A 15,647-nucleotide genomic window follows, 5' to 3' on the forward strand; every position below is an offset into this window, starting at 1 on the left:
GCTGTCAGTGATAAAAGCCCAGTCTGATTTTCAGTTAGATCTTTTGAAGACTTGCTCATACCTGTCAACTTCTGAAAATACAAAATCGGGAGTGGAGTGGAGTGGTGGGGGGGGGGGGGGGGGTGCAATCTGTGATACCTTTTGTACGGTTTCCCCTGTAGAGCGGGGGGCAGGGGAGTGCAGGTGAGTAGCGAAGATTTTGAATCGGGACCCTAAAATAAAAAGCAGTTGTAAATTCAAAGTTAAGACCAGACGTTACAGAAGCACATGGCATATTTTTAGATTGAGGGATGTTTATCACATAACCAGCAATGAAGAGTGAAGCTTCCTCCCATCCGCCACCAAGCCTGAAAGTAGCCCTTCTCCAGTGGACTGGCTGGGAGTGCCAGCACAATGTCTATCTATAATCACACAGAGCTCTATTTTTACTGCTTAAATACAGGGAGGGAAATAAGCCCAGGCTAGCCTGCCTCTGCCATGTCTTCAAATGCACAGAGCTGTTTGGCACCTATCTTGAAATAACAGCGTGCGGTCTCTAATTACAGTGAAGTGGCGAGGAGCCCTGCAGTGGAAAAGCCACACAGAAACGCTGAGCTCATGTCTCTGATGGTCTTCCACGGTTTGGGGTCGAGCCCCTGCAAGGCTGGAGGGCTGTGTCTAGCATTTCAACTGTCAGACTCTGGCTCCTTTTTAATGAGGATCTGAACGCACCAGATCTCAATATCAATCCACCTGACTCGAAATCCCACTCTCATACAAGCTCTGTCCATCCTGCTTGTGTGGCATTTGGGGATAAGAGTTCAGATACATTCTGCTTGTGTAGCATTTGGGGATGAGAGTTCAGATCTATCCTGCTTGTGTAGTGTGCCATTGCCTCTCCCCACCACCAGGGATTCATTCACGAGGGGGAGGGGGGATAGCAAGAGGGTCAGTAAGTCCCCCAGGCTGGGGGAGATTTAGGTCCTCCGCTGTGTAAAATATTAAACTAGCCCTGCTATGTCTGCATAATCGCTGTGAACTTCGGGACGGAAGGTAAAAAAAAAAAAGATTTTAGGAACTTGCTAAAACTATTTTTCCAGATCCCTCAACTTTTGCCCAAGCATAATAAGACAACCCAATAAGGTCTAACTCTGCCTCTCTTTTGGAAAGTTAGTTCCAACAGTGATGTGCTTGAGTGTTTTATAAAAAAAAAAAAAAAAAAAAGCATTTAATAAGTCTCACAAAGTGGAGTTTGGTGGCATCAGCCTGCTGTTGCTCCCAAAATCACCCCCATCATCCCCATAACCCTAACCCTCGATCCTGCTGAACACCCACTGCCTGCAATTCAGTCCTGGGCCTCTCTCAAGCACAGACGAGCAAATTGCACCAAAATGCATAGGGGTTTTGTGATCAACTCATTTGACTTGTGGCTTTAGCCAGATTCAAATCCAGATTTGCAAAGGCATGGGAAAGCCAGTGAATCAGGCTGTGTTGTAAGATTGTATTCAGCATGCGGTGGAAGCAGGTCCTCTTATTTTTGCTTGGCACTGACACCTGCAATGCATTGCTTATTGTATTCTTGACAGGAGAAATGGATCATCCTAACTTGTCATTTCAAGATTGTCATGTTATGATTAAATAGACTAAAACAGTCTCTCCCTTAGGACTTGACCCGAGTGAAAACAGCGGCAGGCAGTTTGTTAGAAATGTGAAGAGACCTCCTGCCCCCTCCCCGCATCAGTCTGTTTCATTATTTGTTTTGAATGCCTGAGGGAAGAGGAAGCCCCTTTGTGTCTTGGAAAGTGGCTTTGTGTTCCCTCCGTTGAAGGTGTTGTGCCCCAAAGTAGAGGGAACACTTGGTAGAGGGTGTGTTTACAAAGCTGGGCACAGTATGTGTCACTCCACAACTGTTGCAGTATTTTAGATGCCGTGTAATTAAGATCAATTGAATCGACCGCTCTATTTGCAGCACTCCAGACCGTAATGTATGACCAACCGCCAAGAAAAGGTGTTAAAACCAAGCCTCGCCCAGGACAACTGGATGCTGCTAGAGACTGGAAAATGCTGGCAGATGTTGGACAACGGCTTTTTTTTCCACATGAGATTGCCACCACTAACTTTCAACCGGATATGGTCTTGTGGTCTGCATCAGCACACCTTGTTCATCTGGTAGTGTTAATAGCGCCATGGGAGGATGCTGTAGATGAGGCGTATGAGAGGAAGAAACTGCGGTATGCTCAACTAGCCACTGAAGCGGAACAGCGAGGATGGAGAGTCCGGGTTTACCCAGTGGAAGTGGGTTGTCGAGGATTTGTGGCACACTCTACAACCCGGTTTCTCAGAGACGTCGCACAGTGAAGAACTTATCTGAAGCAGCAGAGAGGAGCAGCAGCTGGCTGTGGTTGAGATGGAAAGATTTTGGTTTGGGATCTCAAGCACAATAGAAAGAAAGAAACGCTGATGTACGGGTAAGTAAGCTGGGCTGAGTTGAGTGTGGGACGGAGGGGGGTGATGCTGGGACATCAGAATCATCGTCGAGCCCTGTTGAGGTGTCGTGGGCTAGTCGACGAAACACCTTGAAGACCCCAGAGATGTACCCTACTTAGCTCAATCCAGACAGTTGTCATGCTGATGCGCTAGGGAGACCGCACTGTGGTTGATCCCCGGAGCCAGCATCGCAGCCGTTGTGTGTGCTGATGCGCCAGGGAGGCAAAATAAGCTGATCCCTGGAGCCAGCATTACACTTCAGCCACCAACACCAACACAGAAAGATATCTACATCATCATATGGAAGGAAGCGTAAATGGATGGAGACACATATGGATCACATTAGTTTACTGTAAAGCTACGTCTTAGTTGGTGCTTATCTTGGTGAGAGCCGAGTTCAAATCAGCATGAAGTTTTAACATCTACTCTCGTGTAATGGAAATCATGACAGCTTTCCCGTATTGCCTTCTCCATCTCTGGAATTAAAAATGAGGGGTGGGGGTGCAATTTAAAGTAAGTTATTTCTGCCCCTCTCTTTCCCCCCCTCCCTCCCTCCCTCCCTCCCTCCCTCTCTCTCTCTCTCCCTCCCTCCCTCCCTCCCTCCCTCCCTCCCTCCCTCCCTCTCTCTCTCTCTATCTCTCCTATAGTTGCACTTTAATTAGCAGTTTTGATCTTTACCCCTTTTAAAACAAATACAGCGTCTGCCATTTTTAAAAAAAAAAACATTAAATCAAAGGGTAAGTGCGGTTTTCTGCTAGCTATCCTGTCATCATTTGGCGTTCATTATCCGCCGCGGTCCCTTTAAAATGAAGACCGCAAATAGGCGGTGCCCTGTGGCAAAAAGCTCTGTGACGTCACAAGGATGCCTTTTCTCCTTGACAGCCGCTGCGCTGCCCTTTTAAATGGGCATCGATCCGAACAGTACCGTGGGATGGCGAGACCGACACGGAGGCGACACGACTGCCGAGGAATACTCATAATCACGACAATAACAGCAGACAAGCAGGGCTCGATCTGTCAGCAAAAACAGCACCGTGAGGACAGAACGTGACTGGTCAGGATTCATTGCGTGTCTGCGGTCTTCACACGCTACCCTGACACCGCTCTGCCGTCTGAGAAACCAGGGCATTAAGTGACCAAGTAGAACTGCATTATACCCAGGCAAGCACGGTAGGCTGTAACTTGTATTAACATAACATTATTATTATTATTATTATTATTATTATTATTATTATTATTATTATTTACTGCAGGTGAGCATTAACATAAAAAAAATAAGAAACGCAACGCTTACATGAAGAGCGTTTTCCAAAGCGTATTTTAAGTGTGTTTCAATAAACCCCGCAGAAGCGCTGTCAGTGCTGTGCGATCTCGCAGACTGTTATACCACGTCAGGGTAATGCTGTCGGTCTCTCTCGCTGGTTTGCCCTTGACACTCTTCAATGGCAGTTTGGGATTTTATTTCTAGTCATATCTGAGCTGTGTAATAACAGGGTGAGGGTGACTTACATTGTGGACAAGCTGCCAACATCGCCCGTGTTACCATCTGCAATGCCCTTGCCGTACCGCATGCCCCTGCAGTTTCTCCGATTGCTTATCAGACATATATGCGAGTGCTACATACAGCAATCTGTTTTAACGGGCGGCGATGCTGCCTGGCGCCACTGTTGTTATTTAGAGATCCCGATTAGCATGCATATCCGTATTTACTTATTTCTTTATATCGTGCCGATTAGCGAAGGGGTTCAAAGTGGGATATCTCAATGGTGTGCACTCTCTGTCACTGTGATGTTGTCCCAACAGCTTTCTTGTTTCTTTGTGAGGCGTGGGAGTGAGAGAGGGAGGGGGTTCTTGTACATTGCGGTTCATAAAATATATACCTCCCAAGGTCAGGCTACAGCAACCCCGCTGAGCTGCGCGCCTGATGGGCTGCGCGACAGCTCGGGCACTTTCAGTGCACCGTCCCTGGTGATGTAACACTCCTGCGTGCTGAAAACGGTTCTCTGAGCGAGGCGAGACAGCGAGACGCACAGCTTTTTACCTGGGGGGATGTTAACACAGACCGGAGCCGCACTCGCCGGTTAAACTTTATACATGTCAGTGTTTTTGTTTTGTTCTGCTGTTGTTGTTTTCAAAAACGTAATCCTTAGACGTCAAGATTAGAAATTAAACGGCTAGTTTGTACAGCAGCTAGATTAAGATTAGTAGTTAAAGCAGTTTGGGAATCGTTTGTACTTATTAATATATCAGGACAAAAAAGAGGACAAATGTATTTCACTGTCCTTAAATTCGGGGAAAGTGAAAACGTTTTTTAAGGGTCCGGTTTGCGGGTCAGGGTCCTGAGTAAGAAAATCCGTGGAGCCGTTTTATTTTCAGGGAGTATGATGCTGGCCCAGGAAGCATTCGGCTCTGTAGAATAATTATAACAGCGGGTTTATCTGTACCAACATCCCGCGGCACACTCCCTCATTCCCTGCTTCCTCCCACTGTACTCGCTGTATTAATTGCTTACTGTGCGTAGGCGAGTTACACTGGTACAGCTAGTGGTAACCCTTTGTGAACTTTCGCCAATATAATAGAACACGAACTTAACTGCAAAATTCAATAAACGACCGCTTTAAAATCACTTGTAGAGATTGTTAACAAGCATTAGAGTGGTATAGCTTTCTGCAGCGCTGGCTGTGAAGCATGGCACCGATACAATGTGCAATAGTCGTTACAGAGTGGGGTCTATTTTAATAATCTAATCTTGAGAAGTGGGTCAGAAAGGAACCCCAGGGATAAGACCAGCTGGGTTAATACAGCGTCCCGAGCCGCAGCGCTTACATGATTTAAACAGCGTCGCGAGCCGCAGCGCTTACATGATTTAAACAGCGTCCCGGCGTGACATCGCACCGTCGCAGATCCAGCTGGGGAGATTTACCCTTTAGTGAAGAATGTTAGTAAGCGAGGGATCACAGTGTGGAAATGGGAACCAGACATCGCTGCCCTGGCAAGTCTGCATTTATTCATCTGCTCTGTTATTGCCAAAAAGCTTCTCAGATTGACTTATTATAGTTCAGCATTAGAAGTTTAAGGCACTCTGGCTCTTGTTGGGTTAAGTTTATGAGTAAGAAAATGACTTGTTTTTCTGTCCCCCAAACGTGGAAAAAAAACTACCATGTGATGCTCCAGTTCATCAGATCAGCCAGCCACAAAACCCACAAGCTACTGCAGATCCCCAGTACATTTCCTTACTGCTAAGATCCGGTATCTTTGTGTTTACAGATGAACCCTACTGGTTCTCTTTACATTGATGCTGTTGCTGGGATTCTGAGCCTCCTGAACCCTCTCTGAAGACAAATCGAAACTTCAGGGCTCCCTGACACATGATTACATTCCCTCCTGACAGGTCCTGTGTGTTCTGGAGAGGCGCTGGCAATGCGGAACACCATGTTGACGTGCTGTTTTGTCATCCCCCCCTCCCTCAGGAGACGAGGAGCGTGGCCCCCCTCCAACATGGAAGCCCCCCTGAAGAAGCACCTCTTCTTCTTCGACTTCGACGAGACCATCGTGAACGAGAACAGCGATGACTCTGTGGTGCGCGCGGCTCCGGGACAGACGCTGCCCGCCTGGCTGCGGGAGATGCGACGCGAGGGGCACTACACCGAGTACATGGGGCGCGTGCTGACCTACATGGGGGAGCAGGGCGTGAGGGAAGAAGGGTTCCGCGCCGTCATCGAGAAGATCCCCGCCTCCCCGGGCATCATGGGCCTCTTCCAGTTCCTGAAGGCCAATCAGGACCTGTTTGAGATGGTCCTGATCTCTGATGCCAACTCCTATGTGATCGAGACCTGGCTGTGCGCGGCTGGGCTGCGCCCGCTTTTCCACTGCATCCTCACCAACCCCGCCTCCTTCAGCTCCCGCGGCTACCTCTCCCTGCAGCCCTGCCACTCGCACGCCTGCCCGCGCTGCCCCGCCAACATGTGCAAGCGCAAGCTCCTAGGGGAGTACCTGGCGCAGCGGGTGGAGGAGCGCGGCGGCCGCCCCTTCGACAGGCTCTTATACGCGGGGGACGGGGCCAATGATTTCTGCCCCTTGGTGCTGCTGGGCCCCGCGGACACAGCCTTCCCCCGCCGTGACTACCCCATGCACCGGCTGGTCAGGGAGATGCAGCAGAGCTCGCCCGCCGCCTACAGGGCCAACGTGGTGCCTTGGCACAGCGGAGACGACATCCTGCACTACCTGAAGAAGCTGCTGGGCAGGTAACCGCGGCAACAAGCAAACCCCACCCACCATCCCCCCCCTGGAGTCAAGAACCGAGCCGTGCTAAAGAAAACCGCACAGGGAGTGAAACCAGCACTGTGATCTGAGAGACGTGCTATTGGGAGGAGAAACGCATTAGAGGAGTCCTGTAAACACACAGCTTTCATTTGTCTCACTGCAGCCCCTTATAAAAGTTACCCTACAGTAAAATCATAGCAAAGTGCAATAAAGCACAGTGAAAGCATGGTGATGTATAGGGAAGCATGGTAAAGAATAGGGAAGCATGGTAAAGCACAGAGAGGTATGGTAAAGCATAGGGAAGCATGGTAAAGCACAGAGAGGTATGATAAAGCATATTAAAAAGCATGGAAAACCATGTTACACTGAGGTGAATATATACTAAAAAGAACTGCACATTTACTGTGGGAATGTACTTTTATAAGGGAGGGACTCCCCTTGAATGGGAAGCAGTCCATTTTGTTTTAACCTGGGGGTTCTCAAAACCTCTTTTTTTATAGAATCTGTATTTTAACCTGTAGACTAGTAGAACAGCAGAGTTAGAATGAACACGTACTATATAGAGTCTTGGAGGCTGAAGCAACGGCCTGGACCCCTGGGTTAAATCATCATTGGTCTGCCTTACAGCTGTCTGATGGGGGGTAATGAAGTTAGTGAACCTGACTGGGGGGCGGGGGCGGGTTGGTCCAAACAAACATAAGCCATCCAGTGGCCAGTAACAAATGCAACCTGTGCCATTTAAACCCTATAGAAATGTTTTTAAAAACTATAATATGGTACAGGGTGCTGTGTGATACACCGTGATACCCACTCCACTAGTGAGAGGCCAGAGGGGATTTGCAACGAGTGGGCTTACTGGCCTCTCTGATCCTGAGTGGGTGCAAATCCGCCTGTATCTTACTCTACACCTTGTATTATATTCTTCGTTGTATATAGTTAAATTGGAACAATGCAGTATAGCTCATTTTAATGTGACGTTATTTCCATCTGATGCAAATAAAATTTCAGGTGGCTGTATCACATGAATATCAGGGTCTGCTATATATTATGAAGGAATGGCATTCTTCAGCGTGTTTAAAAGCTGGGAGCAGAGAGAGTGGGCACTTTGATCACGAAATGAAGCCTCTGTGTTCTTCCTTGTTTTAAGAAGCATCTATTAACCGTATTGAACTGTTACACACGTTCTTTCAATGCTTGTCTTTCCCAAGGAAAGTTGGTTGATTTTGAAGAGACAGCAGGCTCTCCTCATGGGATTGTGAAATCTGTGAATTCAGTGGAGAGGTCAAAGCCTGCCAGAGAGCTGCAATCCTGGAGCTGACTGATGGAGTCCCAATTCAAAGCGGGTTGGCCTAACCCGGTTTGCTGCTAATGGAAACGCGCAGGACTGGTTTCAGACCGCTTTTGACTCGGTCCCGGAGAATGGCAGGTGGAAATGAGGCATGATTGAACTGGGCTTCAGGAGTTGTGTGATTTAGGAGCAGCTTTTACATTTGAGTGAATGGTTCCTCAGTGCTGTACTGCACAAAAATCACTACAGTCCCAGTTTTATAGTAATTTATGTATGGAAATAAATCAGGTGCACGTTGCAATTCAAGATGAACAAATGATGGCACACATTATAACAACCGCCCTTAGCATGCGTCTCTGTGCATGCCCTGAAGGTTACTAAGTGAACATGCCTCTAATATATTCTCTATGCATGCCCTGAAGGTTACGAAGTGAACATGCATCTAATATATATTCTGACGATGCATTGAAAACTTCCAACCCACTGTTTCATGATGAGAAAGCACTTCCTGAATGCCAGCCTGTCTGATGTGCGAGTCGTGTGTTGTAGTTTGGTCTGTTTGTACAATTCTGTGTTTTTTATATAGAGTAACATTGCAATAACACCTCATAGTCGGGGACACATCCTCTTTATTCATATCAGCTCACTGATAGCCTTCAGTAGGCTTATTACATCAACCTATACCTCTATTACTGCTCATGGTTTAACTTACAATATATATATAATGTTACGGTTCATGTGTAAAATGGATAAATCTATAGATTATTCAGTAAATGTGTAGATTTACCACCTCAGCGGTCAATGTATAAAATAAATCCTACAGCATTTGAGGTGAATTTGGAAGTAACATCAGGGAGCTTAATGGCAATTATTTTATTTTTTATTTTTTTTAATTAATATTTCTGTAAAATCTTTAGGTCCTGTACTTGGGTAAATTAACTTCACTGCATCCCTTCTTACATTATTATTATTATTATTATTATTATTATTATTATTATTATTATTATTATTATTAATAAATGTATTTAGCAGAGACCACGCATTAATGTTTTATCCTGTATAAAGACATGATTAGAGGCATATTTCCGGTTTTATTTCTAACGATTTTTTTCCCACTTGTCTCACTTTATGTTAAAAAAAGCACTTTCCCGATTTTGTTTTAAAATTGGGCAGGAAGTTAACCGGTAGAGACCGTGGCCTCGTTTGCAAGAGTGTCGTGGTCAGCAATGTAGGAGGATATCGACCCCAAACATTAAACCTCAAGCGAGTCTGAAGTAACGTTCCTAATGTTCTCATCTTTTATTTAGAAAATACAGTGTTAGAGGGAAAAAATAACACAATTAAAAATGTATATTTTTATTTCTATTATAAGACTACTGTAGACCACGATTTGATAAATCAAATGTCAATCCGCGTTTGTCTAATTATAGTTTTTTTAAGCGAAAGAAAGAAAATATGCTTTTTAAACGTTTATAATATTCTCATAAATTAAACTACCACTTTTTAGAAAACAGGTTTTGCAGACCTGCCTGTGGAATAAAGACGGAGACTGCTTTTTGACAACAAAAAAGCTTTCTGAAATGTTTTTATTTTTTAAATACAAATCACTCGATTTGGTTTTGCATGGCTTGCAAAACCAAATCAGAATGACGCTGAACTCTCTTATGCACACAGAAGCACTTCTTTGCTTGACAAAAATGAAGCCTCGCATAGCCCCAGAAGCAAGGTTTGTTTTCTTTGGGTACTTCATCCAAATTAGGCATGAACTATTGGACAATTGAAATTCATTCCGACTGTATCCTCCAGCAGAGCTGGCAGAAGGCACAGGTGTCATTGTTTATCTATCCATCAACAGTCACACACACACACACACACACACACAGTGAGTCAGTGGCTGAGCTGGGATTTGAACCTCCTGGTAACAAGCCCCTTTCTGTAACCACTGGACCCCCAAGCCACCTATGCATATGAAATCATACCACTGTAACTGAAAATCTCGGGAAAAATGTCAAAATAGGCAAATTAGTGATTGTCTAATTTAAATGATGAATTTAATAGGCATGCAATTCATTTAAAATAGTAAGAGATAAGGAACACAGCTACACATGGTGAAATGCATGAGACTTTTTAGAAGTTGTTTAAGATGCCTAATTAAAGCACAAAGTGGTCTAATGTTTTCACACAATTGTTTCACTGATTACTGACCGAAAATTGAAATTCTCACCCCCATAGGTTTTCATGCAGATAGGTCTATAAAGGGTATAAATGACAAATTATAGGTGTTCCAATAAACGAGCACACGAAAAAAAAAAAAACCCGATTTCCTTTTAAATAATAAAATAAAAGTACTGTAAATTGTTCTGGGAGTAGAATAATGTATTTTGGAATACAAAGCTCTGTCTTATGAAAGAGGTTTATTATGCAGATGTACGTTCTCATCTGAAAGGCAATTTTTATATTCATATGTTCTAGCTAACAGTGAGAACAAAGACACAGCGAGGAGGGCACTACAGCACAAACATGGGCTCTGAAATGCAATCTCCCTTATTCACAAAGAGGGGCTTTATTGTGCATTTCTTATATGCAGAGGCAGTCCAAATCTGTAGGAAAATATGCAAACAACTGCAGAAATTTTAAGTAGATCGCTGCATGTTCTGCGGAGGAGCATCTGTGTTTATAGTTGTATTAATAATGGCTTATAAAAATGTAAATCAAGTAAACATAATCATATCGAACAGTGTATGGGTTTACTTCAACAGCTAGGATCTATGCTAGTCCACAGCTGCCCCCACTGTGCCAGTGCAAAAGCTCTTTCATTCTGGTCTAACGGCTGAAGTAGTGCAGTCTCTTGTGATCCCGACTCCAGCCCTACGAGGGGGAACGCAGCTTCTGCAGCTTTCAGTGCAACACAATGCGAGGGTCACGGCTCTCAGTGCAACACAATGCGAGGGTCACGGCTCTCAGTGCAACACAATGCGAGGGTCTCGGCTCTCAGTGCAACACAATGCGAGGGTCACGGCTCTCAGTGCAACACAATGCGAGGGTCACGGCTCTCAGTGCAACACAATGCGAGGGTCACGGCTCTCAGTGCAACACAATGCGAGGGTCACGGCTCTCAGTGCAACACAATGCGAGGGTCTCGGCTCTCAGTGCAACACAATGCGAGGGTCACGGCTCTCAGTGCAACACAATGCGAGGGTCACGGCTCTCAGTGCAACACAATGCGAGGGTCACGGCTCTCAGTGCAACACAATGCGAGGGTCTCGGCTCTCAGTGCAACACAATGCGAGGGTCACGGCTCTCAGTGCAACACAATGCGAGGGTCTCGGCTCTCAGTGCAACACAATGCGAGGGTCACGGCTCTCAGTGCAACACAATGCGAGGGTCTCGGCTCTCAGTGCAACACAATGCGAGGGTCACGGCTCTCAGTGCAACACAATGCGAGGGTCGCGGCTCTCAGTGCAACACAATGCGAGGGTCGCGGCTCTCAGTGCAACACAATGCGAGGGTCGCGGCTCTCAGTGCAACACAATGCGAGGGTCACGGCTCTCAGTGCAACACAATGTGAGGGTCCGGGCTCTCAGTGCAACACAATGCGAGGGTCACGGCTCTCAGTGCAACACAATGCGAGGGTCGCGGCTCTCAGTGCAACACAATGCGAGGGTCTCGGCTCTCAGTGCAACACAATGCGAGGGTCACGGCTCTCAGTGCAACACAATGCGAGGGTCTCGGCTCTCAGTGCAACACAATGCGAGGGTCGCGGCTCTCAGTGCAACACAATGCGAGGGTCGCGGCTCTCAGTGCAACACAATGCGAGGGTCGCGGCTCTCAGTGCAACACAATGCGAGGGTCGCGGCTTTCAGTGCAACACAATGCGAGGGTCGCGGCTTTCAGTGCAACACAATGCGAGGGTCTCGGCTCTCAGTGCAACACAATGCGAGGGTCTCGGCTCTCAGTGCAACACAATGCGAGGGTCTCGGCTCTCAGTGCAACACAATGCGAGGGTCACGGCTCTCAGTGCAACACAATGCGAGGGTCGCGGCTCTCAGTGCAACACAATGCGAGGGTCGCGGCTTTCAGTGCAACACAATGCGAGGGTCACGGCTCTCAGTGCAACACAATGCGAGGGTCGCGGCTCTCAGTGCAACACAATGCGAGGGTCGCGGCTCTCAGTGCAACACAATGCGAGGGTCACGGGTCTCAGTGCAACACAATGCGAGGGTCGCGGCTCTTAGTGCAACACAATGCGAGGGTCACGGCTCTCAGTGCAACACAATGCGAGGGTCGCGGCTCTCAGTACAACACAATGTGAGGGTCCCCAAATGAGTTTGCAACACGCAGGGAACATCTGTCTGCAGATTAAAAGCTGGTAGAAAATAAAACGACATGAAGCAAATGGTTTAACAACATGACTGAGGAGTTTAAAAACTATTAGAAATCCCATACATCTGTATCTTGTGCATAGATGTCACTTCTTTGGCAGTGACGCTAAAGTAGACACAGCAACGGCAAAAGACGCTCCATTCGAAAAGGCTCCAGCCAAATCAACCGTACAGTGTAGCTAAAAAGCCCTTAACACTGGCAGTGTCTCTGCGGCTTGAAAAGCTGGCTGGAAAAAAAAAAACATTTGTCCCCTTTAGAGCTGTCAAGAAAGTCCCCCACTCCGTGTTACACCGAGAGCTAGGAAGCGACCCTCTAGGGGTAGGAGCAGGACTAAGAGCCTGCGCTCCTCTAAATCCTCCTCGCTGTCCGCTGGCTTGGAGAGTTCTCCCTCTCCTCCGCCCAGGAAGAGGGACAGAAGCTGCCATAGCAGGCATTCTGACTGGGTTGTGGGGCCTTGCAGGTACCTTGGCCTATGGAAGATGAGCCCAAACATCTTATGATAGGGTTCCCGCTGCTGTACGCCAGCTAAAATGCTCTCACCAGGCACGGGAGACTTCCAAGGAGTTGGCACACCTCCTCCCCAAGCAGAAGCCCCCAGCCCATAAGCGGGCAAAGAATTGGCGAAACAGGCACCCTCAGCCCCAGCAGCAGGGGTGCTAACCACCATCAAGGACAGCTACTCTCTGCAGTTTCATTTCGGCCCTCCTCCCTTTCAGGGCATGAACCATCAGGATGTATCGGCCCTGTTGCAGAAACAGACCATTTCAATTGTTCACCCTCTCAAAGTAGAGAAGTGTTTTACTCCAGGTATTTCCGATCCTTGACCTAAGACATCTCAATCTGTACTTGAGAAAACGAAGGTTCACAAGGCTGGCAATGCAGCAGCTGTTGCAGTCAGTCAGGTCAGGCGACTGGTTCACTACAGTGGACCTCAAGGACACCTGCTTTCACATCTCTGTGACCCGTCCACAAGAAATACTTGTGATTCGTCTTTCAAGGGACCGCATATGACTTCCATGTACTGCCATTCGGCCTTTCTCTAGCTCCACCCACTTTCTCAAAGTGCATGGACGTTATACTGGCTCCTCTGAGACTCAAAGGCATCAGAGTGCTCAATTACCTGATATGTGCCGAGTCACCAGCAGAGGCAGTGTTGCACACGGGGCTGGTCACCAGCCACCTCCAACGGCTAGGCCTCACGATGAACCATTCAAAAAGTCAGCTGACGCTCTCTCAAAGCGCTGTCTATCTCGATTCTGCAAGCATAATCGCCACTCTGTCGAACGACAGAATCCAGAGGCTACCTGTCTGCCTGGAGCTTTTTCAGCCCAACACAGTGGTGAAGATACTGACATTCCAGAGACATCTGGGCCTGATGGCTGCAGCATCTCAGATCCTTCCATTAGGGCTCTTACAAACGCGCCCTCTCCAAGCCTGGTTCAACCACAGGGTCCTACACCCTGTCATGGAGCAGCCCTGCCTGCTCACAGAGTCTCGTCTGTGTGGAAGCTCTCTCGTAGTGGAAACAATCAGCTCAGCTGTGCTTGGGCACAGTTCTGGACATTGTCACAAGGAGAGCTTCCAACCTAGGCTGGGGCGCTGTCTGGAATGGCCTGGGGCTGCAGGGCGTGTGGGAACCGCCTAGGAGGGTCAACACGTGAATGTTTTGGCGCTGCAGGCAGTTCATCTGGCCCTGCAGCACTTTTTCCAGGGCATACAAGGGAGACACGTGTCGCTGCGCACAGACAACACCACAGTGGTGGCTTACATCAACCACCAGGGCGGACTCCGGTCTCTCAATCTCAATCATGTTACCCGGAAGCTTTTTCTATGGACTCACGAACACCTACTTTCAGTAAGAGCAGTTCACCTGCCAGGGGGGAGGAACTGGGCAGTGGACCTTCTCTCGAGAAGAGGCCCCCACAGTTTGGAATGGCGACTCCAACCGGAGGTTGTGAACCTTACCTGGGAGGTATGGGTGTGCAGAGATAGACCTCTTTGTGACCCAGGAGTCCACCCATTGTCCCCACTGGTATTCCATATTGGAGAGCGTTCACTCGCCTGGCATAGACACACTGGCCCACAGACAGAACGGGCTTGGGTGCTCACAGTAGCCCCGAAGCGGCCCAGGAGGAGCTGGTCCTCAGCCCTGGCACAGCTCCTGTACAGTCAGCTGCGGGAGCTGCCAGCCCATCGTGACCTGCCGAGTCAAGCACAGGGGATTCTGTGGCCTTGCAGCTTTGGGTCTAGCCAGCGCAGTGCACTCAGAAACCCTCGCCCTGCCCCTCCCACTAACAGGACTCTAAACACCTGCCTACCTGTGCTTCTGCATTCTTCTTTCAAACTCACTGCCTTTCCCTGTGACCTGCGGGGCCGTGTCAGTGCTGTTACCATAACAGAGCCTTGCTGGGGTTTGAACTTTTTACAACATCTAAACCGTGTTCAGGAAATAACTGCAATGTGAGTCTAAACAACGACAGGATTATATTACACTCTAATGAAGTGACTACAAGTTTCCAGGAGAACATTTGTATGGTGCCCTTTATTTATTTATTTTTGTTTGCGTGTTTGTTTGTTTATAAACACTCTTCGAGAAAGGCCTTCTAAAAACATTCCTTCCGCAGTGAATAATGTTCCATGCCTCGGTTCACATTCAGATGAGGCTTGGAAAGTCTGAGAATAATAAGATGCAAGTTCAAAGTTCAGGGTTGTTTTGTAAAGCGTCCCACTTTTCATTACAATGACCGAACTTTGGATCACCCCGCCACATAATTACAGCCACAGGCGTGTGTACTGCAGACCACGGTTAATATTCTATACACAATTACAGAGGCCACTCTGTCGACTCGGACGCTCCCTGGGTCCTAGTGCCTAAATATACTTCCGAGGCTCTGATTCCACAGTAAACGCACAGCAACGTGTAATAAAACACAGCACAGCATCGCAACGCCCAGACAGGTCTGCTAAATTAAATAACATAACAAACCACGGTAAACTATAGTAAAACCGTAGGAAAAGACGTGCGAACGTGCAGTTCTGTGGAGCCACCTAGCGGTCATACCGCCGCATTACATACAGGGTCTTGAAAATAGACATGTATTTTATCATATTGCCTGCATAGAAGCAAAACATTTTATTGTTGTTTTTACACCACATTTCTCAAAAAACACTATTTTAATAGTCCAATAGCAGGGTTGAAAACTTGCAAACGTGTAACGAAAAAATATGTGCGCGTGTGTTTTAAAGC

At 47.4% G+C, this 15,647-nt stretch overlaps 1 protein-coding gene across 3 annotated transcripts; it reads left to right on the forward strand.

Moving 5' to 3' along the window:
- The first annotated feature begins 3,320 nt into the window (after positions 1-3,320).
- On the forward strand, positions 3,321-9,052 carry LOC117434619 (probable phosphatase phospho1). Of its 3 annotated transcripts, none has more exons than XM_034057205.3 (3): positions 3,321-3,636; positions 5,858-6,710; positions 7,938-9,052. In XM_034057205.3, the coding sequence occupies exons 2-3, from the start codon at positions 5,887-5,889 to the stop codon at positions 7,948-7,950; spliced, it is 837 nt and encodes a 278-aa protein (XP_033913096.3). In that variant the 5' UTR covers positions 3,321-3,636; positions 5,858-5,886; the 3' UTR covers positions 7,951-9,052. The 3 variants fall into 3 exon arrangements, with proteins under 3 accessions (XP_033913096.3, XP_033913098.1, XP_033913097.1); XM_034057207.3 differs by having other exon boundaries at positions 3,321-3,627; positions 5,937-6,710; XM_034057206.3 differs by having other exon boundaries at positions 3,322-3,636; positions 5,937-6,710.
- The last annotated feature ends 6,595 nt before the right edge of the window (positions 9,053-15,647 follow it).

Source organism: Acipenser ruthenus, chromosome 28 (genome assembly GCF_902713425.1).
Source record: "Acipenser ruthenus chromosome 28, fAciRut3.2 maternal haplotype, whole genome shotgun sequence".
Classification (NCBI taxonomy): Eukaryota; Metazoa; Chordata; class Actinopteri; order Acipenseriformes; family Acipenseridae; genus Acipenser; species Acipenser ruthenus.

Coding starts and splice junctions, on each gene's coding strand:
- LOC117434619 (XM_034057205.3), top strand. CDS start 5,887: ATGCGGAACACCATGTTGACGTGCTGTTTTGTCATCCCCCCCTCCCTC.